Source organism: Vidua chalybeata, chromosome 27 (assembly GCF_026979565.1).
Source record: "Vidua chalybeata isolate OUT-0048 chromosome 27, bVidCha1 merged haplotype, whole genome shotgun sequence".
NCBI lineage: Eukaryota > Metazoa > Chordata > Aves > Passeriformes > Viduidae > Vidua > Vidua chalybeata.
This window is the reverse complement of record NC_071556.1, coordinates 3,029,083-3,052,926: the sequence shown is the minus strand read 5'-3', so window position 1 is coordinate 3,052,926 and position 23,844 is coordinate 3,029,083. Positions and strand designations below refer to the sequence as shown.

General features: G+C 64.2%; 2 protein-coding genes across 6 annotated transcripts; both read left to right on the top strand.

Moving 5' to 3' along the window:
• Positions 1 to 1,362: 1,362 nt before the first annotated feature.
• On the top strand, positions 1,363 to 5,771 carry PLPP2 (phospholipid phosphatase 2). Of its 3 annotated transcripts, none has more exons than XM_053966022.1 (6): positions 1,363 to 1,493; positions 3,324 to 3,475; positions 3,809 to 4,086; positions 4,272 to 4,329; positions 4,441 to 4,617; positions 4,714 to 5,771. In XM_053966022.1, the coding sequence occupies exons 1-6, from the start codon at positions 1,442 to 1,444 to the stop codon at positions 4,849 to 4,851; spliced, it is 855 nt and encodes a 284-aa protein (XP_053821997.1). In that variant the 5' UTR covers positions 1,363 to 1,441; the 3' UTR covers positions 4,852 to 5,771. The 3 variants fall into 3 exon arrangements, with proteins under 3 accessions (XP_053821997.1, XP_053821998.1, XP_053822000.1); XM_053966023.1 differs by having other exon boundaries at positions 1,487 to 1,564; XM_053966025.1 differs by lacking the exon at positions 1,363 to 1,493 and adding an exon at positions 2,254 to 2,352.
• A 6,210-nt stretch (positions 5,772 to 11,981) lies between these two features.
• On the top strand, positions 11,982 to 23,489 carry LOC128800544 (transducin-like enhancer protein 1). 3 transcript variants are annotated; one of them, XR_008435007.1, is made up of 21 exons: positions 11,982 to 12,059; positions 12,433 to 12,553; positions 13,024 to 13,172; positions 13,831 to 13,894; positions 14,361 to 14,405; positions 17,661 to 17,723; positions 17,831 to 17,905; positions 18,444 to 18,639; positions 19,050 to 19,072; positions 19,243 to 19,347; positions 19,492 to 19,536; positions 19,843 to 19,998; positions 20,231 to 20,357; positions 20,444 to 20,628; positions 20,701 to 20,777; positions 21,067 to 21,316; positions 21,500 to 21,747; positions 21,966 to 22,109; positions 22,191 to 22,341; positions 22,676 to 22,752; positions 22,927 to 23,013. XR_008435007.1 is itself a non-coding variant. In XM_053965803.1 (21 exons), exons 2-21 carry the CDS (start codon positions 12,530 to 12,532, stop codon positions 23,032 to 23,034), a joined length of 2,283 nt encoding a protein of 760 aa, XP_053821778.1. In that variant the 5' UTR covers positions 11,982 to 12,059; positions 12,433 to 12,529; the 3' UTR covers positions 23,035 to 23,489. The 3 variants fall into 3 exon arrangements, 2 of the variants coding, with proteins under 2 accessions (XP_053821778.1, XP_053821776.1); XM_053965803.1 differs by having other exon boundaries at positions 17,831 to 17,872; positions 21,962 to 22,109; positions 22,927 to 23,489; XM_053965801.1 differs by having other exon boundaries at positions 21,962 to 22,109; positions 22,927 to 23,489.
• Positions 23,490 to 23,844: the final 355 nt, after the last annotated feature.

The window sequence follows — 23,844 nt, the reverse complement described above, 5'->3', positions numbered from 1 at the left end:
GCCGGGCCCAGCCCGGGCTCCGCCCGCGACACCCCCGGGCCGGACCGGGCTGGGCCGGGCAAGAGCGGCACCGATCATAGCCTCGGGTCCCCGTGGGGCAAAGTCGTGCGGGGCCGTGCGGAGCTTCCCCTGCGCGCTCCAGCGCGGGGGGTCCGTGCCGTGTCCTCGGAGCCCCACGCTGTCACATCTGTGTCCCCACGGTGGCCCGGCCCGGAGCCCTCCCACACCCAGGACTGCTGGAGGCTGTGATGAGGAGGGGGGATTTATCAGCGGTGAAACAGAGCGTCTTAATCTTCACATCTTCTCCACGACGCAGCCTGGGCGTCCCCCCAGCTCTCCTTCCTCGAGGCTCTCAGTTGTTTGCTTGGGGTCTGCAGGCAGCATGTGTGGGGCAAATCCTGCCCCAGCGGTGTGCCAGAGCCCCCGCAGCACTGGAGGGCAGGAGGAAGCTGCACCGGGGCACATCAGGGCAGGGGAAAGCTGGCCCGTGTTTCTGTCCCCTCTCCTGAAACTCCAGGGCAGCCCGAGAGCGTTTCCAGCTCTCGGCTTCCCACAAACAGCCTTGACATTCTCCACAGGCCACTCACGCTGCGCTTCAATCACCCGCAGTTATCAGCCATGGGTGGTTTCTGTGTTATTTGTTTCCTTCCCGACATCCGGCATGGAGCAAACAGCCGGGATGCGACTGCTCCTGCTCCCACCAGCGAATTGCTGTGGGACCTGTGCTCCAGCCTTTGCTCCTGTCCCCATTCTGGGTTTCAGCATGTCCCCAAACCCGATCGGAAGCACCGGGAGCCCCCAGGACGTCGGAGGCTCAGGAAATACAGCCCAATGCCTCAGCGGGTAAATCAGCTCCTGTCCCACCCTATGTGCTCACACCGGTGTCTGCTGCATCCTGGACGTCCCTGCTTCCCCTCAAGAACCCATCTCGCCACCGAGCCAGCCTCACAACTACTCAAGCCCCCACCAGAGCAGCCAGCACGTTTCAGGGGCAGAATTTTCCTTTTTGCCCCTTTTTTTCTCCTCAGGACATAGGCCCGAGGCGGGTGGGATTCGGGCGGCTCCCAGAGTGGCCTCGCTCGCTTTCTTCTCCCCCTTCCCCTTGGCGCAGCCACGGGAGGGAGCCGAGCCGAGGCGGGGAGCGCGGCCAGGCGGGGTGGGCACCGGGGGACTCGGGAGGGCCGGAGCCGCGGACACCGGAACGGGGCCCGAGGAAGCGGCGGGGGGCGAGTGGGGTCTGGGTCCAGAGGAGTCCCTGCCCCGCCGCGCCCCACACCTGCCCCGGCCCCGCCGCTCCCGCCCCGCCCCGGCCCTGGGCGGGGGCACCGGGTCCCGCTCCGCCCCGCCCCGCCCCGCCCGGACTTTACCTCCCGGCCGAGCCCGCGCCGTTCCGGGCCATGTGAGCCGCGGGGCCGGGCCGCGGGGCCGCACCGGCTGCGGGATGGAGCGCAGGAAGGTCTTCGTGGCGCTCGACGTGCTCTGCCTGGCGGTCGGTGAGGGCTCCGTACCGGCGCCCCCGCCGCGGGCGGCTCCGGAGCGTCTCCGCGTCCCGCCGGTGCCCTCGGTGGGGCTGGGCTGGGGCCAGGTCCGCGGGAGGTACCGGGGGTCCGCGATCCCGCCGCGCGTCTGCCCGCTCTGGCCCGTGGCCGGTGCCGCCGGGCCGGGGGCAGCGTGGCAGGCACCTGCCCGGCCGATGTCCGCCGCTCCGGGCCTCCGGTCGGCGGGCTGCGGCTCCCGCCCCAGCCCCGTCGGGGGTCCCGGCTCTGGGGGCTGTTCCCTTTCCCGGAACGGTCCCGCGGGGGGTGGGAGCCCGGTCTGTCGCTGGCCGGGACGCTGCGGGAGGGTCCCTCGGCTCGGGCGGCACCGGGACGGTTCCGCCGCCGCCCTGGCCGCCTGCCCGCCGCCGAGCCCGGCGCTCCGCGGGACGGAGCGGGGCCGGTGGGTTCGGAGCACCCCTTCTAGGACCCCCTCTGCCCCCACACTGCGGGGAAATGTTTCTAAAACTGCCGCAAGGAAGTAACGAATTAAGACGGACTAAAAATAAAGGCCCCGATCGGGATCGCGGCTGGAGCTTCCCCGGCTGCGGGGCGGGGGGAGGCCGGGTCCCGGTGCCGCTCGGAGCGCGTTTCCCTCCTGTGGGCCGGTGCTTTATATTTTTAGGGGAGCTTTTTTTGGAGGATGAAATTATCCAGAAAGAAAATTGGTGTCTAATTTGAGCTGAAAATGGACGTCTGAGGTGTGCCGGGAGGAGGCGGAGGAGGGACTGGGGCCGGTTCCCTGCCCCCGACAGCGCGGCGGGGGTGGCGGGGCAGCCCCCGGTGCTTCATCGCCGCGCTCCCTCCCGCTCGCTCGGTGAGCGCAGGAGGCGGCGGGACCCCCGGGGCGGGGACGGGCGGGGACAAAGGTGCGGGCTCCCGGGAGGCGGAAACCACCGGGAAAGGCGGAACTGGGAGAAGAACCCGGCCTAAGGTGGCCTCCGGGGAGGGGGGGCCGCCTCACTGGAGAGCGTCCTGGAACCCGTCCTTGGCTGTTCCTGAGCAGGGATGGAGCAGGGCAGGGGGGCTGGCACGGCTGCTGTGCGGCGCAGAGACCCCAAAACCCCTCTGGATCTCGGGGGCAGTTCCGTCCTGGGTGAGCTCGCAGCTGCCCGTGGCCGGGGCTGCAGCGTGCTGGGGGGAAAAGCCTCCTTGTCCAGGCTGACCCAGCCAGCACAGCCTCGCTCCAGTGCCCCGAGGAGCCGGGGGAGAGGAGAGGCTGACAGAAACAAGGGCTGTGGGAGGATGAGGGGAGAAAGCCAAGTGCAGTGACGTCCCGTTGTGCCTGGACTGGGTCATGCACAGCATCTCCCAGCACTGGCTCTCCTGGAGCTGCTGTGAGGGTTCTGCTGGGACCATCTGGGGGCCCTTCCCTGCTGTAAAACAGGTTTACAAGATGCCTGTGCTCATTAATTTTATCAGCTCTGTCTTGCTAGGCTGGGCAGTGTGAGGAGAGGGCACAGGATCAGGCCTTGCCACTGTTGTGCCTGGGGAGGAGCGAGGCAGCCATAGAGGCTCTGGGGGTGCCCGTTTGTGGCTGTCTCGTGTGGTATCTGGGTGCTGCAGGCATCTGTGAGCTCTGATAGGGCCCTATCGCTCTCAGGGCAGTGCACTGGTGGGTTCAGGTCCTCCTGCCCTGGGTACAGGTGGCTCAGGACTTCATCCCTGGGGGGATCCCTCCCTGGCATCGGGGAGCAGAGACTTAGGGAGGAGAGATGGGTGGTGCTGCGTGCTGGTGTGGAGCCTGCTGGCTGCTGTCCCCAGTCCTCACCTCTCTCTGCCTTGCAGCGTCTCTGCCCTTCATCATCCTGACCCTGGTGAACTCTCCCTACAAGCGAGGTTTCTACTGCAACGATGACTCCATCCGCTACCCCTACAAGGCAGACACCATCACCCACAGCCTCATGGCCGGGGTCACCATCAGCTGCACTGTTATCATTGTAAGGAGCTGCCACCCCCTTTCCTCCAGGACAGGGTCATGCTGACTTGTTGTATCTGGAAGCTGGGGCTTGGCACAGCCACCTCCAGAGCCCTGGAAGGGCAACAACACCCTCAGCTTGAGCCCTGCTCTGCTTGGGGGCAGGAGCTCCCACTGGAGTGGCGAGAGCCACATCCCATGGGATTGGTTCCCTGCAGGGAGGGGGAGAGGGCCCGTGAGTTCCTGTGGCAGGCAGATGCCAGGGGCTCCTCTGCCACAGAGCCAGAGCATCCTGCACGCCTGGGGAGCTGCTCAGGAGCCCCCAGCCCTCACCTCTTCCCCCTGGTCTCTGCAGATCTCATCAGGAGAGGCGTACCTGGTCTACACTGAGCGTCTCTACTCCAAGTCAGAATTCAACAATTACCTGGCTGCCCTCTACAAGGTGGTTGGGACCTTTCTCTTCGGGGGGGCCATCAGCCAGTCCCTGACTGACCTGGCCAAATACATGATCGGCCGTCTGCGGCCAAACTTCCTGGCTGTGTGCAACCCTGACTGGTCCAAGGTGAACTGCTCCATCTACGTGCAGCTGGAGAATGTCTGCCAGGGAGAGAGCAGGAACATCACCGAGTCCAGGTGAGCCATGGTGTCACAGATGTGTCTCTTCCAGCTGCCCAGCAGTGCTGGGCTCACAGTGGCAGCCCCAGATGGGTATTGAGGCTCTCCTGTTGCAGGGCAGAGCCTGTGGAAGGGGTTAGGGGTCTTGTGGGGACCAGCTGGGGGCTCGCTCATGGCCTGACCAATCCCTTTTTGCCCCACAGACTGTCCTTCTACTCGGGACACTCTTCCTTTGGGATGTACTGCATGATGTTCCTGGCGGTGAGTGCCATGCCACAGGAAGCCCCCACGGGTCCCATGTCCCAAACACCCCATCCCTGGGCTGGCTGCTGGCCCCTGCCCGTGGTGATTTCTCCCTTCTTTGCCACCCAGCTCTACGTGCAGGCCCGCCTGGTGGGGAAGTGGGCCCGGTTGCTGCGTCCCACCATCCAGTTCTTCCTCATCGCCTTCGCCATCTACGTGGGCTACACCAGGGTGTCCGACTACAAGCACCACTGGAGCGACGTGCTGGTGGGGCTGCTGCAGGGGGCTCTCATTGCCGTCCTCATTGTGAGTGTCCCCAGTGCAGCCCGCTGCTCGGCCGGGCTCCTGCTCGGCCTGACACCGGCGTCCCAAAAAAACGTCTTTCCCCTTGTTCTTTCCCAGGTCCACTACGTCTCTGACTTCTTCAAGCACCGTCCCCCGCGGCAGTGTGAGGAGAAGGACCCGGAGCGCAAGCCCAGCCTGCCCCTCACCCTGAGCGACCCCGACCACAATCACTACAGCTACCGGGGTGCCCCGTGAACCCGGACTGCAGCCCTGGCCCCTGCCGTGCTCCTGGCTCCGGGGACAGCTGGCTCTCTATTGACCATTGGCTCCACGGCTCTGGTGCCTCTGGCTGACACGAGTGGGACGGCCCTGCCTGTTCCCACTCCCACAGCGCCACGGCTCCCCGTGCCCGTGGTGCTGCCGGTACCTGGTGATGCCCGTGGGGAGGGGATGTCCTCCCCCCCCGTGCGTCTGAGTCACACCCCAAGGCTGCTGTCCCAGCCCTTCGTGCGGAGGAAGGGAGGGAGGGGAGGGTGGCACGTGGGGGTGGATTTATTGGGCTGGCAAAGCACACTGAGCGAAGAGCAAACTTCTTGGGAAGTCTGAGATTGCCTGGGCCGTGTGTGTGTTGTCCCTGTCAAATTATCCAGCCATACAAGTACAAATCCTCACAGGCACAGAGGGAGCAGGACAGCTTCTGGGCTAGCTATACTTTTTTGGAAAGGATTAAAGCAATCCAGAGCTCTTCTCTGCTCCATTGATTACCTTTAAGAGCAGTCCTGCCCGCCAGCAGCTGCTGTGAGCAAAGGGTGCCTGGGCAGGCTCTTCTCTGGCTGTGCCCAATTCTGCAGTGCTGGGAGCCAGAGCTGTTTGCCCCCTGCCTGCTTCATGCCTGGCTTGGGCAAGGGGCTGCTGCTCCAGCCTTTGTCCCTCCTGCAGCTTCAGCTGATGCTTTAGGGTGTGTGGCGGGGTTAGGGAGACATTTTCTGTGGTAAAGGAACATAAATGGGGATGTGGAGCTGTCCAAGTGTCCTGGGAAAGTGGGGGTAGTGGGTACAGAGCAGTCCCATCACTGACACGTGGCTGCCTCCAGCACTGCAGTGCTCTGGGTCCCTTTTTAAAATACATGCATTTTCATTATGATGTTGTTTTTAAATTAGATCATACTTAAAGAATGTCTGTGTCAGGCCTGCTCTCTTTTTTCATGGATGCTCCTGGCCTTGGAGTGGATGGGCTTAAGTGTTTGGGGTTTCCTTTTCCTAGAGAAAGGTGTCTGAAGCCCCTCAGCTGTAGGTGGGAGCTGTCAGGACTGCTAAACCATTCTCCCAGTTTCACTGGGAAAGGTGGGCTGGACCTGGGCCAGGTGCTCCTTGCCTGTGATGCCCGTGAGGTGTCACATTCACGGGGGTTGTGCTTGGAGCTGAAGAAGGGCTGTGGCCAACGTGGGGCTCCAAGAGCCATCCCAGCCAGTCCTGGCACTGCCTTTGCCCTGATCCAGGAGCCTCCTGCACTCCCCAGCATCGCAGCCCTGCTCTGCGAGGGAGGAGGGAAAGCAGGGAGAGGCTCTTGGAAAAAGTGACGCTTTGTGCCTGCAGCTCCCTTGGCTGCCCCAGCAGCTGAGCAGAGGGAAGGCAGGGAATGAGCTGGGAGCCTTGGAACAGCTGACCTGTGTCCCTCTGCCGCCCAGGGGCTGTGCTGGGGACAGGTGACAGGGCCAGCCTGGGGGCACAGGGCCTCCTGACTGCTGGGAAGAAACGAGGGGCACTGGGAGGCAGCACCCTGGAAGCCTGAGGGTCCCCCCTGTCCCTTTGGGGGTGGGATGGGCAGTCCCAGGGTCAGCTCTTGCCCACGCTCGGTGAGTGCAGCTCCTCTGTCCTGCTGGGAACAGCAGGAAGCCCTGGGCTGGCTGCGTGGTGTTGATGTGCTTGTGCAGTGTGGGTGACTCCAGTCTAGACAAGCCCTGATCAAAAACAACCTCCCTGTGTGGAGGGAACTCCCTTTCCCTGACGCTACTTTTCTGTTTTCCTCTAGAGCTTTCTTCCCACAAGTACTTCCCTGGGCCCCCATCCCAGCCCTCCAGGCTGGTTGTTTAATATCTGTTGGTGTAAAACAAAGCTGGAGGAAGTGCCAGGGCAGGGCAGCTCTGCCGCAGGGTTTGCAAACAAAGCTCTGCAAAGGCTCAGCAGCTCCTGGAGTTGGGCAGTGAGGCACAGCCCAGGTTTGGGAGCTGCCTGCTTGATTTTCCTTCAGCCTGGCAGTGCCCAGCAACTGCCCCAGTTCCTGGCACTGCCTCGACAGCTCCTCTGCACAGCCAGGAACGTGCCTGCTCCCTTCCCTGGAGATCTGATTGCGCCCCTTGGATGCATCTCTGGAAAAACCAGCCAGGCCACAATGCTGCAGTGTGTGGCTTCGAAGGGCAGGGCTGGCTGTGCGTGTTGGGAGCTTGGCTGCTCCATCCCCCGGCTCACAGCTGTGCCCTGCTGCGGGATGGGCTGAGACCTGACCAAACTCGTGGCATGCCAAGCCACATGTAAGCTGCAGGAGCTCCCAAGCCATGTCCAGGCACAGCAGCCTGCTCCAGGTGTGCTCCCTGGCCCATCTCTGAGGCTCCTGTGCCCCAGGGGTGCCAGCAGAGCAGCTGGGGGAGCCAAAGCAGATCCCTTGTGTGCTGTGAAGTTTGGGATCCATCCTAGACCTGGTTGTGGCTGAATGCCACAGCACCCAGACACTGCTGCTGCAGCTTCCAGCTGGACCCTGCTGCCTGGAGGGTCTGAGCCCCTGGAGAGGCTGGGTTTGGCTCCTGAGAGGCTGGTGCTGCTCCTGGGAGCTGAGGAGAGGAGAAGCAGGGTCTAGGGGCAGGATGAGGCCTGTGTGCCTCTTTTTTGGTTCAAGGCTTGAGCTTGTACCTCACTGGATGGGTCAGAGCTGTTAAGAGCTCTGTCCATCCTGTTTGGTGAGTCCCAGGAAGCCCCTCTGGGGTTCAGGGTGAGTCGTGGCCCTGGGCAGTGTGCTGCCATGTGACTGGAGTGTCCACGCTGTTCAGTGGGTGACTCAGGAGCTGGGGATGCAGCCCTGGTTGTGCTGGGGCAGATTTTGCTGCAGGCTGAAGCCAGGCATGGCTGGGACCTGATGAGAGCCGTCCTGTTCCCCGGCGTCAGCAGCTCCACGCACCAAGCACTCTGCCAACATGCCTCCCTTCCAAAATAAGCTGCTTCTGGCAGCACACAGCCAGGATCTGGCTTCCAGCCCTGCTCTAGAGGGGGCCTGGAGCTGCCTCCCCCAACCTGTGCCTCCTGGCTGCTTCCCACCGTGCCACGCAGCATCCTCCCTCCCTTCTCCCTGGCACCTGAGACTCGTGCTGATTCCACAGGCTTGGATTGCCCCGGCCCCATCCCCGAGTTCCTCCTCGCTTTTGGCTTCTTTCCCCGGCTGAGCGGGGCAAGAGGCAGGCGAAGGGGCTGAGCTCCTCTGTGCCTGCAGCAGTTTCCAGGAGCGGGCAGCGGCCCTGCCAGGAAGGATGTTACTCATCCCCTAAACATCCCCTTCCCTGGACGGCAGCCACGGGAGATGCTGCGGCCAGATGCGCCCGCGGCTCCGGGGCCTGAGGTGGCCCCGGCTCGGGGATGTGCTGGGGGACACCGATGCCATCGCACCCTCGGGTGGGATGCTGGCAGCCCACGCCGCGTGGGCCTTTCCCCCTCAGCGTGGCGTGGTCAGGGAGGCGGTGGGTGCCGCACCGGGACACGCGGAGGTGGCAGCGCTGGCCCGTGGGGGTTCGGGGGGCCCAGCGCGGTGCGGACATCAGGGACGGACTCCGGGCTGGGGTCTCCGAGCGGCCCCGGGGGCACCGGCCGGGAGCGGGCACTGTCCCGTCCCGCCGGGGCGGCAGGGGGCAGCAGGAGCCCGGCGGAGCCTCCGAGCGGAGCCCCGGTGCCCCGGCCGGAGGAGCCCCCGGTGCCGGCAGCGCCGCCGCCCAAGCTCCGGTGCCCCCGCGCTGCCCGGCCCGTCCCATCCTGCCGGGACACTGCGTGGAGCCAGATGCTCCCTGCAGCCTCTCTCCTCCTCCTTCTCCTGCTCCTCCTCCTCTGATCCCCCCAGCGCTGCCTTCCCCCACTCCCTTTAATCGAGGTTTCCGCTGAAATGCGCCGGTTCCACGGATTTCTTTGATCTCGCTAAGGGAAGAAGGGAGATATAGAAGAAATTAAATCGGCGCAGAAGGAGGAAAGGGGAGAGGAAAGCACTCTCGGGGGAGGTTGTTAAATGTCGCCTCTTTCTCACTAGAGCACCAGGCAAGAAAGAACCTGTCCTCGCCCGTGCCTGTCCCGGGTCACCTGCGCTTGGCGCTGGCCGGGGATGCCCCTGGGCAGGGCAGGCGCTGGGGTGGCACCGCTGGAGCCGTCCCCGCCGCGCAGGAGCCCCGGCCCCGCTCGAGCCGCGCTGGCATGCGGGGAGCTGGCAGGCGAGCCCGGGGAAGCAGCCAGAGGGTACGAGCAGCAGTTTTGTTTTCTGCCGCTTGCCAGGGTCCGCGCAGAGCTGCAGCGCTGCCAGGGACGTGCTCTCGGGGAGCGCTTGGCTGCCGAGCCCCGGGCCCTGCGGGGTGGCTGGCTCTTCCCCACCGGCCCTGGCTCCTGCCCAGGGGCAGCTCTGAGGGGTGACGGGGATGTTCTGGGTCCTTTCCTGCCGCGCTCCTACCGAGCCAGGGCTGCACCGCCGGGCTCCCGGTGGCTGCAGGTGCCTCCGGTCACGGCAGGGATCACCCCGGTGCCGGCCCGTCCCTGCCGCTGGGAGCTGCTGGCTGAGCGCTGCCTGCCGGGCACTCACCGTGCTGTGAGCCAGGTCGTGCCTGCCAAAGCTGCTCCTCTCCCCGGCCCCTCTGCCCGTGCCGGGATGCACAGCGGGAGCAGCCGTGGTGATGGATGCCACTGCCAGAGCCCTGGTACCAGGGACGGGACAGAGGGGACTGCTGGTGAGGACACAGAGGTGGCAGTGACGGGACTTTCCTCATCAGTGCTGGAATGGTGCTCCCCCACCCCTGCCAACATCCTGCAGCCAGGGGGGGACAGCCCAGCCTGTCCCTAGTCCCATATCCTGAGTGCCTGAGGCCTCCCCAGCAGAGCACAGTGCGCGGGGCTGCTGCAGGGGGCTGTCCCTGGGGCAGACGGGATCAGCAGGATCCTGCCAGGGCCCTTGCTGGGGTCCCTGCTCTCTTCTTCTCCCTTGGTCTCTCCACTCAGCCAGGCCCTCACGTGTCTTGGCCCCCTCAGCCCCATGGTGTAATGCTGGGAAGCAGAAGGGCAGGGGGGACAGGATTCCCAGGCTGGGGAGAGAGGTTTAGAACAGAGATTGTGCCTCAGTCCAGCTTTAAACTGCCTTTTTTTTTTTTTTTTTCTTCTATTTTAATATTTTGCCTTAACATGACCTTGGCCAAATTATTTCCCCTCTGTTTGAGATTTATGGGCCTCTTCCAGAAATGATCTGTTCTGTCTACGAAAATAGACACCGTGCTGTTATTACATTTTAAAATATAATAAGGCTTGGGAGACTGCTCTTCTGCTGCTCTCCCCAGCAGCTCCCCTCTCTCTCCAGAGCACAAACCCCACTGGTTGCAGGTGTGGGGCCAAGAGTGGTGCAGTGAGAACAGGGGCATCCCCAGCTTCAGAGTGGGGGAGTCTCTCCCACTCTGTCTGCCCTCAGCAGAGCTGGAGTAACGGGAAATCTCCCATCTGAGATCGCAGCTGCTCTCCGAAAATGCCAGGGCTGCCAGGGAACAGACTGGGCAAAATGGGGCTAAACGAGCTGGGCTTCCCACGGTGGGACTGAGGGCGATCCCTGGCTCAGTAAAGGCAGCAGAACCTGGCTGGAAGCTGGAAAATCCTGCTCCCAGCCCCAGGGGCCAGCACAGCCCATCACCCCCAGGACTGCCGAGTCCTTCGGGCAGGCACAGGGTGGCCCTTGCACAGCCCTGCTCTATCTCAGTGGGTTTGTTGAGGTTATGATTGTTATTGTTCTTTTCTTCCAGGAGCCGGAGGCAAATTTCCGTCCCTGAGGAGGGGCTCTGCTTCTCCCAGTCCGTACCCTGCCAGCTCTGCTGGCAACCGGCGTCAGTGGCCGGGCTCGGTCTGTCCCGTGAGCCGAGCCATCGCTGCCTTTGGACGGCGACAGGACCACGAGGATGGAGCTGTGGTGAGGAGGAAAGGGCTGCTGACCTGTTCCTGGATTAAGGTTAAAGAGGGGGAGAGGCTCCTCACAGCTGCTGCTCGCTCCTCAAATGTTTTATTTCCTGCTCAGTGTAAGCCTGGATTGACCTGCAGCGGCAGAAAATGTCGAGCAACCACCGATCTCCCTGAAAGGAGTAAAAACCACCAGAAAATCCACGAGGAAGCCCAAGTGGGTTGTGCGCACCTCGGCCGGAAACACGGGGAGCGCCGGGAGGACGGTGCCAGCGCTGCTGGGGATGCGGGGCTCCTGTAGGGCTCTGGGACGGGGACACGGGCGCCCCTTTCCCAGTCCAGGTATCTGCCCATCCCAAAGGACGTGGGGTGATGGCAGGGAGCTGGGGGCTGTCGGACCCCTTGCCTGGGGCTGAGAAACAGGCCTGGCCCAGGAGCCCTTCCCTCTGGCAGAGGGATGCTGCTGCTCCCGCCATCACACGGTGCAGGGAATTCCCGGTGAGGCGGGACCTGCAGCCCGGGGAGGGATGTGTAGGTGGTGTCGGGTTCGTTTATTTTCTTAATTAAAAATGAAAAAACAACAAAGAGGCGGGGGACGGACACGGAACGGGACACGACGACTTCTCATGTTTACCAGCGAAAAGCCCCGAAGCCGAGCGGCCGCTGCCCGGGACAGCGGCTCCGGTGCAAGCTCCCGGCTCCGTTTTGCGGGCAAAGCCGCGGTGCCGGAGGCGGGGGTCCTCGCCGCGGGGCTGGGAGGGGCCGTGCCGCGCCCCGGGATCCCGCGTGGGGCGGCGGGAGCGGCCCGTGCCCGGGCCCCTCTCGGTCCCGGCCGGTCCCGCAAGGGTTAAACCGCGGCGCCGCCCCCTCGTTCGCCGCTCGGCCTCCCTTGATTGACACCCCGCGCGCCGGCCGGGCCCGGGCTGGCCAATGGGGAGGCAGCTCCGCGCGCCCCACGTGGGGGCGGCCGCCCTGGGCGCGCTCCCATTGGCTGGCGGCGGGGGCGATTGCCCGCACGGGCCAGGCCCCACGTGGAGCTGGCGCTCGCGCTCGTTCATTGATCGCGCTCCGCAGAGCGGCGGCCGCGCGGGCGGGGCGGGGCGGGGCGGGGCGGGGGCTCGGCCCGGCTCGGCTGCACTCGGCTGGACTCGGCTCGGCCCGGCCCGGCCCGGCCCGGCTCGGCTCGCCCCGGCTCGGCTCGGCTCTACCGGGCTCGGCTCGGCCCGGCCCGGCCCGCCCCGCCGCAGGGGCGCGCGCCTGGGGCCGGGGCCGGGTCTGGGACCCGGCAGCGCGGTGAGTCCCGTCCTGTTCCGTCCCGTCCCGTCTCGTCACGGCGGTCCGGTCCGGCTCGGTTCGGCTCGGTGTCCGCCTGCCGGGGGTCCGGCCCCGCTTGGGGCTGGGTCGGCGGCGAGGCCGGTCCCGCCCCGCGGCCGTACCTGCGGCGGGCGGCGGCGGGGCCATTGTCTGCGCGGCGCGGGGGGCCGGGGCTGGGCGGGTCCGCGGAGCCCGGAGGGAGCCCCGGGGCCCTCGGTCCCCGCGGGAACGGGGGCCGCGCGGCGCGGGGGGAGCTGCGGGCGGGGCCGGGGCTCCGGGGCTCCGCCGCGGCTCCCGCAGGGCCCCGCGCCCCCGGGCAGCGCCGGGCGGTGACCCCCGGGTTCTTCTCCAGGGCCCGATCCGGAGCTGGGAGCAGTTTCCAGGCCCTGTCCCGCGCCTGCGGCGGGGCCCGCGCGGCCGGAGGGTCCCGGGCCTGTCCGGTGCCAAGGATGTTCCCGCAGAACAGGCCCCCGGTGAGCCCCCGTCCCCTCGCAGCGGAGCCACCCCGGCTCCCCCCGGTGCTGACTAACAGCTGCCTGCTGGTGCAGCGCGCGGTGCTCGGCAGCGGTGCTGTGGCTCTTCCCGAAGCGGGTCTGGGCTTTGTGAGGTGCTGGGAGCAGGATTCACCGGGGTGCGATGGTGGGACGGTGATGGACAGGCAGGGAGCTCAGGAGTGTGGCGGCGTGGCCACAGGTCTGTGCCGTGCCCAGTGCCACCCGTGGTCATTAATCCTTTCTGGCTCAGTGGCCAAACTGATGCTGACAAGGCCCTTGGTGCCTGGTTGTGACCAGTTTTCTCTCCAATAACTCCTTGTGCAGCCTCCTGCAAGTGCTGCTCTCCCAGATGTGCCCGTAGCCTCTTCCCTGGGTGCAGGAAAACCCTGGGGGATGTGCCAGCCTTGTTGGGCAGCAGCAGTGACCCTGGAGGTCCCATCTCTGCCTAGGCCCATCTCCAGGCACCTTCTGCTGCCTCGGGAGCTGCTGTTGCTGCCAGTGCCATCCCCAGCACCCCCCAGTCCCTCAAGCTGACTTACCCAGAGACCTTGGATCGCATCAAGGAGGAATTCCAGTTCCTGCAGAACCAATACCACAGGTGAGAAGCTGCCAGAGTTCACATGCCAGCGTGTGAACTGGGCACTTCACTGGTGCTGGCCAGCAACAGGCTCCTCTTGGCGCTGGGCAGCACCATCCCGTGTGGCTGGTGGACTGGTCCCTCCAGAGGATGGCTGTGCCAAGCATCACCTTTAGCCTGAAATGACTCTGTTTGAGGGGGAAACTCAACCTTTGCCTGCCAAAAGCCCCGGGAGGAGGTGCTGGCTTCCAGCACCCAGCTCCTGGGCTGAGCCAGAGCCATCACTTAGACCTGGAGTACCTCTGATCCGTGAGGCTGCTGTCCAGGATCACCTCCCCTTCCTCACACTGCAGGGCAGAGTGAGGTTTGAAATGCAGCTAAGCTTTGCAGCTCACTCCATTTGGGAAGCAGATGCTGGGGAGGGGGTTAAGAGTCCGTGTAAATTGCTCCCTGATGCCCAGATCCCTTTGGTGTCCACCTCCTCTTTATCAGCCCCTTCCTGCCCTCTTTCAGGTGGTTTTCTTGGCTTGTGCTGGGAGATGGGACTGAAGCTGTGTTGAGGCTGAAGTGTGTGGTACATTGGGAGGGCTCGTGCTCTGTCCAGCCAGGGACATCCTGTCACTTGTGAGGACCAAGGGGGGTTGCTCCTTCTCCCTCTCTCTCCTCTTTATTTTCACAGCTTGAAGTTAGAATGTGAAAAGCTGGCAACAGAAAAAACAGAAATCCAGCGTCATTATGTCATGGTTAGTGAGCTCCACCTGAAAGGAGAAGGGTGGTGTGGGATCTCCTCTGAACCATCAAAGGGCATGCAGGGATGCTTTGCCTTCCCCTTGCTTTTGGGTTGTGTGGCCAGGCCCTGAGATCTGGTTCCTGTGGCTGTTACTGTCTGGTTTCCCCCCAAAAAGGGCCGTGGTGTTCGAGCAGGACTTTCTGCCTCAGCTTGTGGTGGCAAATGTGCTCCTGTGTGGGTTGCCCCATTCCTGCAGGAGTCCTGGGAGGGCTGTGTCCATCCTGTGGGCTGCAGCCATGTGCCAGAGACACCTCTGCTCCTGGGAGAGGACCTGGGGACCGTGGTGTCCCCATGGTCTGGCTGCACCACGACTGTTTGTGGCCAGGCTCACCTGGTGTGCCAGCACCACAGAGGACTTTCTGCTTGGGAGTTGCCCTGGTCTCCAGAGCCGTGCTGATGCTGCCTTCTCTCCCTCACAGTACTACGAGATGTCCTATGGCCTGAACATCGAGATGCACAAGCAGGTGAGTCTGGGTGGGCTGGGAGCTCTGTCCACCTCCTTGGTCCCAGCTCCCTTTGCCATCTGGGCTCTTGAGGGCTGCCCCCACAGACAACATGGGAAGTTGCTCCCTGCTGTAGCCCGGGAAGCCCAGTGTTTGTGGGGGATGTGTCCCCTTCCCTGTGCTTTGTGTTGCTCTGTGCCATGGCCTTGGCTGCCTCCTTAGGTCCCCACACACGTCTGTGCTCTGGTTTCGGGTTCAGGGTGCCCTGCTTGGACTGTGATGCTCTTGTTGTGTCAGGCAGAGAGCAGTGGTGGAGGACTTGTGCTTGCATGGCTGCTCACAGCGGTTGTGAGCGGTCACGGGGTGACTGTTGGGAAGGAGACTGGCTTCCTCCTCACGGCAAGGTGGGCTGCAGGCTCACAGCAGGCTGATGTGCTGCCCACTGGCCCAGGGGCCAGGGCTGAGCAGCATTCTGAGGAGAGAGAAGGGTTTGGGGGGTGGGTGCAGGGTGAGCTCTCTGGGGGCTCAGGGCTGCGCATCCTCCCTCGCTGCTTCCCCGTCCCTCCCTCCCTTCCTCAACTCCCTCCCTTCCTCCCCTGTGCCGAGCTCCGGGTCACCAGCTGCTCTGAGACAGAAGGTTTCTTCTCATCTATTTTTAAAGAGGCTGCGGAGGAGCCTGGCGAGGCGCTGCCGCCGCCTTCCTGCCCGCCCCGCGCCCGCCGACGCCAACTGTTGCGCGGGAGCCTGCTCCGGTGGGCACCGTGGCGGTGCTGGCCCCTGTCCCCAGCACAGGGCAGGTTGTCAGCCACTCCTGCCAGCTCTGTGCCCGCTGGGAGGGTGTTCTGCCACTCTGCGATGCCCTCCTTGTGCCGGCATCCCTGCGGAGGCTGAGGTGCGAAGCTGCCCTGGTGAGGGGCGATGCCAAGGGTCCGCCCGGCCCGGAGCCTCTCCCTGGAGGGCTGCGAGCTCCTCTCCTCTGGCTGCTGGTTCTCTCCCAGCCCTCTCAGGCTCGTGTTTGCTGCCAGCCCCAGGTGCCGCTGGCCGCCGGCCAGTGAGCTGTCGGCACTTTTAACAAGGGCCCGTAAGTCTGCTCTGACAGCCAGCGGCCATTGTGTGAGGAGCGGGAACTGGCGGCGCAGAGCCGCGGGTTAGCGCTGCCCTGGGGACACTGGGTCGCTGTCTCTCCTCCCCTTCCCCCAAATCCTGGGCACACGCAGGTCCTGAGCACTCCTGGCTGCCCCAGAGCCCCCGTTGGCCATGGGCTGAGGCTGGGCAGTGCCATGCCGTGGTGTGGCCTCTGTCCTTGCTGTGCCCCGTGTCCCCAGGTGCTCATCACCAAGGCGTGGCGTTTTGCTCTGGGTTTGTTTGGGGGGAAATGGGGCTGGGGGCTGCCTGTGGTGGTGCAGATCTCCAGGCAGCCACAGGCTTGGGAGGAGAGGATCAAGACAGGAACGAGCAGGAGACGTTAATTTTTTTATTGTTGCTTTGTTTTTGGCATGGAAAGGGCCCTGTAGCTTTCTATAAAAGCACCTCCCCGAATCTGCCTGGCCTTGGACTTGCTCACCGCGAGCCAGAGGGGAGGCGACGGTGCTGGTGGCTGGGGGGGCTGCAAACAGCGTGATCATTTTTCATGCTGAGAGCGTTAAAGTGCCAGTAAATTGCACATTAACGAGTGCGAGTGAATTGGAGGCAGCTCTCCCCAAGGAGCTGCTGCCCATCAGTGCATTAGGGAAGAGAATCCATCACTGCCGGCCCCGGGAGACAGCTAAATCCTTCCCAGAACTGCCGGCTGCCAAATCTCCTTGCTCCCCCCTCTTCCTTTCTTTTCTTTCTCTTTTTTCCTCCCTCAGAAGGGGAAGTGAGGGCAGGTGCCAGATTGTTTCTGTGCTTTGGGGCTGGCAAGAGCAGGTCGGCAGCTGCTCTGGAGGGCAGCATAGAGTGTCCCCTGGGCCTGTGTCCCCACACCAGCCGTGCCCCCTCACCCTGGCACTTCAGCACCTGCACCAGCTGGGCGTGGGAGATGTGCCCAAGGTCCTGGCAGGGAAATCCAGGGGTCACTTCTGTTCCTGGGGCCCTTCAGCTGGGGGCTGATAAGGGGGTCTGGGTTCAACCCCCTCCTCTCAGCCCTGTGCTGGCTCCATAGTGTTTTCATCCTCCCCACCAGGGTGGACAGGGAGCTCCTCGGGGTTTGGGACAGCATCTTACCCGTGCCTGGGACATCCCCTGCCCATCCAAGAGCAGAGGGATCCCTCCCCCAGCTGGGTTTAGGGACAGCTGCTGATCTCTGTCCCCTCTCTGGTGCTGGGGACAAGTCCCCAGCTCCTCGTGGGCATCTCTGCTGTTGCCTCGAGCAGTATCTGCTCTCTCAGCCATCGGCAGGGACAGGAGCCTGTCCCTGCAGGCTTTGGGGCACCTTTGGGTTGTGTCTGTGAGGTCTGTGCTCTCCTCTTGCCCGAGCTGTGCAGGGTGGGCACTGGAAGCTGGCAGGGGGGTGCCACGGGAACATGGGGCACTGGAAGATGGCAGGAGGTGACATAGAAGCATGGGGCTCTGGGAGCTGGCAGGGGTGCCATAGGAACATGGGGCACTGGAAGATGGCAGGGGTGACATAGGAACATGGGGCACTGGAAGCTGGCAGGGGTGCCATAGGAACATGGGACACTGGAAGATGGCAGGGATGCCATAGGAACATGGGGCACTGGAAGATGGCAGGGGGGTGCCACAGGAACGTGGCACGGCACAGCACGACGCTGCTCTCCCTCCCTGCACTCTACGCTCTTGATTGCCAGTGGCACTCAAGTGTTGCAGAAAAACAGCAGCTGGAAGGAGAGCACCTCTCCAGGGCTTCCTCTGGGCTGGGAGGGCGGCAAGCGGTGGGCGTGGTGCCGGCAGGGGGCTGCGTGGAGGCCAGGGGGGAGCCTGCAGGGGCCACGGCTGCTGGGCTGGGGGCTTGCGTGGGGGTGGCCTCGGTGGCATGGACCTGGAGGACTTCATGTCCCTGGCAGGGAGGAGCTGGAAGCCTCCCAGAGCTCTCAGGGTGGGGATGGAGTATGCTGGGTTTTGAAAGAGGTGTTGTTACGAACAGGAATTGTTGCCCCAGGGTGTTTTTGTTCCGTAGTGCTGAGCAGCAGCCCTTGGGCTGGGTGTCAGCGCCCTGAGACTGCCCGGGCCAAGCACGCATGGAGAGGGGGCTCTCCTGGCAGCATCGGGGCCCCTCAGCCTGGGGTCTGCTCTGCCCCTTGCCCTGACGGGCTCTGTCTCTCTTCCCCTTGCCAGACGGAGATCGCCAAGCGGCTCAACGTGATCTGTGCCCAGCTCATCCCGTTCCTGTCTCAGGAGGTGGGTGAGCCCTTGGGCCCAGCCAGGTGTGCAGAGCTCCTTTGGGGCCCATGGAAAGAAACGAGCCTGCCCCAGCCTGCCCCAGCCCCTCTCTTCTCTCCCCACAGCACCAGCAGCAGGTGGTCCAGGCTGTGGAGCGAGCGAAGCAGGTGACTATGACCGACCTGAACGCGGCCATCGGGGTACGTCAACCCTCTGCCCGCCACTTCCCGCCACTCCAGGGCCAGGGCTGAGGGGCTCTGGCATGCTGGCACCTCCCAGGCTCCTGCCATCCCTGGGCTGAGCCCCCTCCAACCCCTGGCTGCAGCCCCTGCCCCTCGTGCAGCTGAATAGAGGGGAGGAGAGAGGCAAACCAGGCTGGTTTGGGGGCTGCCAGCAGGACTCGGGGTTCAGGAAATGCAGCTGGGGGTGGGGGTGGTGGCTGGCGTGTGTCACTGTGTCCTGACACCCTGTGGCCTGCGTGGAAGGGGGTCACCACCATCCCCACTCAACTATTCTCTCAAGGCTGCAGCAGGTCCCCCATCAAGCCCAGGGTAGGAGGGGTCGGTGGGAGGGATGTGGTGGCCCCCAGAACATTACTGGGGACACCCTGAGTGCATGCCCTGCTCTCCCACACCCAGGCCCCGTTGCTGACTGACCCAGGGCTGCCTCTTGCCCCTCACTTGCCCAGCAGCTGTCCTGGCACAGCCCTTTGACTCTGCTCTCTCCTCTCCTCTCCAGCACCAGCTGCAGACCCAGCACCTCTCGCACCACGCTCCCCCCATCCCGCTGACCCCCCACCCCTCTGGAATGCAGCCCGCTGGCCTCGCTGGCATCAGCAGTGCCTCGGGGCTGCTGGCACTCTCGGGGGCACTGGGGGCCCAGGCCCAGCTCCTCGCCAAGGATGACCGAGGAGTCCATGACACAGAGCCCAGGGGTGAGTGTGGGGGGAGCCAGAGCTTGGGGTGCCTGGATCTGAGTGAACCTGGGGGCAGGTGGTGCTGGGCCTGGGGCTCCCTCTGCTCCCCATGCCCTTCTTGCCTGGACACTTCCCTGGGGTGGGGACCAGGGCTGGGTGGGGGCCACTTGTCCATGCCTCAGGGCTGCCAGCTGGGCTGGAGGGGCAGGGGGCTTGCAGCTGCAGGGGGTTTGGGTGGGAAGATCCTCCACTGCCCAGCACACCTCCTGGGGGAGGGTCTGGGACCACCCTGCTGCTGTTGTGCTGGTCTGGCCCTGCTGTGAACACCCCAGCACCCGCGGGTGAAGTGGGGGCTTTCCTGGGGGGCTCACAGCGTGTCCCCCTTTCCCTCCTCCTCCTCCTCCTGCTGCTCCTCTGCGTTACCACAGCGACAGACCGAGACCCCGGCCCCGTAAGTGCCTTTTTCTTCTCTTGCACCATTCTGTGGTGGCAGTGGCTGTGCTCAGGACACAGGGCTGGGCTGGGGCCCTCCATGCTCCTGGAGGCAGCCCTGCCTTGGTGCTGCCTGTCCCAGGAGCTGGGCAGAGCGTCCCCAGCCACCGACACTGTCCCTCACCCCAGAGCTCCCTGGCGCTGTCGAACGGGGAGCGCGCGCGAGCCATTGCTGAGTACCTGAGCAGCAGCAAGAAGAGGAAGGTGGAGGAGAAGGACTTTGTTACAGATTATGTGAGCCCAGGGCTGGGGGGCTTGGGATGACCCCATCCTCTCCTGTGGGGTGAGGAATGGAGCTGCCTGTGCCTCTGGCACAGCTCCAGGCAGGAGTGAGGGTGGCTGCAGCCCCTCTGGCTCCAACCATGCTCCACGTTTCAGGGCAGCGATGCAGACAAAAGTGAAGATAACTTGGTGGTGGATGAGGTCAGTGTGCAGGGACACTGGGAGGGGTCTGGGGTCATTGTGTCCTGGGACAGTGGGAGGGCTGTGGGGTCAGTGTGTGCTGTCCATCCCTGAGGGTGGGACTAACAGGCTGCTCCAGGCAGGGGTGGGCATCGCAGGGAGGTGCCAGTGGGAGCTGTGCTCCCTGACCCTCGCCAGCAGCAGCAGTAATGCCCCAGGATCCAGGCTGGCATCCTGGCCCTTGCTTGAGCCACCAGCTCCCCATAACGTGGGACATCCCTGCTCTCCAGCCTGCTCTGCTCCCTGCTGATTTCCCTCCCTCCCCAGGACCCCTCTTCCCCGCACAGCGTCCACTCCTACTCGTCCCGGGAGAACGGGGTGGAGAAGGTCCCGCTGGGCAGGAAGGAGGCCATGCCCCTCAGTCCGACCTCCATGGCCTCCTCCAGCAGCACGTCCCCGTCTCGGAGCAAGGATGCGCCCACGGTATGTGTGACTTGCCCGGGGCCTGGGCTTGTGCCATTGCTGCCTGGGCTCGGCTGACAGTGGCCATGGGTACCCCCACCTCCAAACCCATGGGGCAAAGTGCTGGAGGGACAGGGAGGTCCCACAGACCCTTCAGCACTGCCTGGGCTGGGCTGTCATTGAGGGGGAGCCAACAGGCACGCCCTGGCAGGGTCGTGGTGCAGTTGCCACCTCCCCATTCTGTTCCTGGCAGGTGGAGAAGGCAGGAACGCCCAGCCTGAAATCCAGCACCCCCACCTCCCAGGGTGACACCCTCCCAGGCTCCAGCAGTGCCCAGCAGTTTCGTCCTGCTGCTGCCAAGGTCCCCGTGGATCCCCTGGGTGAGCTTGGCCCCGCTGGGGCCTGGGTGGGTCTCCAAGCTCTGTCTCCAGGGCCCCATCCCTTCATCCTGCCTCTCCCCCACCAGCCCTGGGCCTGAGGAATCCGCTGGGAGTGCAGAGCCCCTACTCGGCCGCCTTTGGCTTGGCCCACCCTGCGGTCAACGGGGACGTGGCGGGGACTGGCGCCTACGCCAGCCTGCACCTCATGTCCCCGCAGCTCAACGGGGCTGCGGCCGCCGTGGGAGCCGGCGGCTACGGGCGCTCGCCCCTGGTGCGTGACCTCGTCCCTGTGGGGCCGTGGGGCCACGGAGTGTGAGCCACTCTCACCCGCTGTCCCCTGCAGGTGGGCTACGACCCGCACCCCCACATGCGGGTCCCGGGGCTGGTGACCGGCATGCAAGTGGGGACCTCGGGCAAGCCGTAAGTGAGGCCGGGCTGGATGGGGCTGTGCTGGGAGAGGGGATGTGCTGGCTTATGGGGATGAATTTGGGCTGTGTGGACAAGCTGGGGGCAGCAGGGATGGGGAGCACAGCCTGAGGGAAAGCTGGGCTGTGTTTGTTGTGTGCCCAGCTGGCATCGCTGGGTGTGCTCTGCTCATGGCTCTGACTCCAAACCGTGCTGCCTGTGCCAGACCCCCTGGGACCCGTGGCACCGGCTGCTGTCCACGCAGGATTCTGCTCTGCTTCTCACTGCTCTGCTCCCTTTCCAGTGCCTACTCCTTCCACGTCAGCGCCGACGGGCAGATGCAGCCGGTGCCTTTCCCCCCCGACGCCCTCATCGGCTCCGGCATCCCCCGGCACGCGCGGCAGCTGCACACCCTGACCCACGGCGAGGTGGTCTGTGCTGTCACCATCAGCAACTCCACGCGGCACGTCTACACCGGGGGCAAGGGCTGTGTCAAGGTCTGGGACGTGGGGCAGCCGGGCACCAAGACAGCCGTGGCTCAGCTGGACTGCCTGGTGAGGATGAGGAAGAGGAGGAGGAGCAGAAATGCCTTTGGGCTGGGGCTGGGAAGGGCAATGTGCCCCTGCTCCAGTGGAAGGGACAGAGGGGCCTTTCACCTCTGCAGTGGGAGAAGTGTCTCCTGCCAGCCCCTGTGTGCTCATCATGTCCTCCTTGCCTTGCCCCGTTGCCTGTCACAGAACCGTGACAACTACATCCGTTCCTGCAAGCTGCTCCCCGACGGCCGCAGCCTGATCGTGGGGGGGGAGGCCAGCACCCTGTCCATCTGGGACCTGGCAGCCCCCACGCCCCGCATCAAGGCTGAGCTCACCTCCTCTGCCCCTGCCTGCTACGCCCTGGCCATCAGCCCCGACGCCAAAGTCTGCTTCTCCTGCTGCAGCGATGGCAACATCGTGGTGTGGGACCTGCAGAACCAGACATTGGTCAGGTGAGGCTGGGGCAGGGGGGAGCATGGGCAGGACTGCTGGGGACTCCTCGTGCCAGGGAGCCCTCAGCCCCCTGCATCATGTCCCTGCCCCTCCCTGTGTCTAACCCTGGCCACGGGACAGTGCCTGTCCTTGCAGCTCCTCACTGCTGGGTGCTGCAGGTGCTGGCTGCCCTGACAGCTGTGCCCTCGCCCTCTCCATCCCCCTCTTTCCCAGGCAGTTTCAAGGCCACACGGATGGTGCCAGCTGCATTGACATCTCCAACGATGGCACCAAGCTGTGGACAGGGGGGCTGGACAACACCGTGCGCTGCTGGGACCTGCGGGAGGGGCGGCAGCTGCAGCAGCACGACTTCAGCTCCCAGGTAGGGCTGGAGCCCTGTGGCAGCACCCTGGGGCCAGCTGGGACCTGCTGGGCCACTGTGTGAGCCTGTCTGTCCCCTCAGATCTTCTCCCTGGGCTACTGCCCCATGGGAGAGTGGCTGGCGGTGGGCATGGAGAGCAGCAACGTGGAGATCCTGCACGTCACCAAACCCGACAAGTACCAGCTGCACCTCCACGAGAGCTGTGTCCTCTCTCTCAAATTCGCCTCCTGTGGTAGGCACGCCTCTCCTGGCCCCCCTTGCTCTGGAGCCTCATGGATGCCACCCCTACTTCTGTCCGTGTGTCACAGGGCTCGTTGCACTGTGGGCAAGCATTTGTTCTGGTAGCCAGCCCTGTCCCCGGTGTTGACATCAGAGAAGGGGTATCCATCCCTCTTGGAGCAGTGCTGGCTTGTGGAGCCAAACTCCTCTTTGTGTTCCCTTGGCTCATGGTTGGCAGAGCTGTGGCTGCCTCTCTCCCTGTGTTTCACAGCCTGGGCAGGATCTGCTGCTGGGATCCTGCTGCTGGGTCTGGTGTGGTGACATGAGGCTGCTTTGTCCCTCCACAGGGAAGTGGTTCGTGAGCACGGGGAAGGACAACCTGCTCAACGCCTGGCGGACGCCCTACGGAGCCAGCATCTTCCAGGTGGGCAGCCAGCAGGGCTGGGGGTTCCGGGGGTGAGGCTGCCAGGAGCTGCCCAGCACAACCCAGCTCTAATTGGTGTCAGCCCCATAAACTCATCCCTGCAGCCTCCCCGAGGAGTGGGGGCTGGGACCTTGCTCTGGGGCTGCTTCTTGTGCTTACCCCTGTTCTCTGCAGTCCAAGGAAACCTCCTCAGTCCTCAGCTGTGACATCTCCACGGACGACCAGTTCATCGTGACGGGCTCAGGGGACAAGAAAGCGACAGTTTACGAGATCATTTACTGAGCCCCAGAGCTGCCAACTGCGGGACAGGCAGGTGTCCACGGGGATGGACAGGTGGACTCTACCTGCCCTGCTGCTGACTTCCCAAAGAACGTGCAGCCAGTGGCTGTGGCATCCCAGCTGGAAGAGAGCAGAGAGGGGTGGAGGTGGCCCTGGGACCGTGGCCAGGCATGGTGGAGGCCGCTGCTTGGGGTGGATTTCCTGGGGACTTTCTCCTTGTTTTGTTCTTTGTGGGTTTCTTTCTAAATCTAGACTGTGGGAGTTGGAGATGGGGGGGGAGGTCTGCCATTGTTAGGGGTTTTGTTCGGGTGCTTTTTTTATTTTTGTTTTTAACTTTTTGTTGTGGGGTTTTTATTTGTTTAAGGCTCTGGGCCTGCCAGGGTGGATGGGCTCCGGCCTCACTTCCCTCTGTGCCTCCCACGGTGTATTTAATAATAAAAACAAACCAAAAAAAGGCAGCTGTGCCTCGTCCTGGGCAGTAGCCTCGATGCTCTGTGGGGCTGGGATGGAGCCAGGTGGGAAGGGGTGACACCATGCCAGGAGCCTTGTCCCTTTTGGTCACAACTGGCTGCTCCTTCCCTGTGCTGAGGGGGCTCCTCAGTGGGCAGAGCCCATCCCTGGCCCTGGCAGTGGTGGGGAGCAGGAGCCAGGAGCACAGTGTGGGCACAGAGTGGAGCAGCCTCGGGCTCCGTGGGTGTGGGGGGGAGGAGAGGCTGGCGCTGGAGGAAGTGGTTTTTGAAGGAAATGAGATGTGAGCACTCAGCGCCTGCCTTATCGGTCTGGCTGCCCGCCAGCACTGCCGTGGGCAAGCAG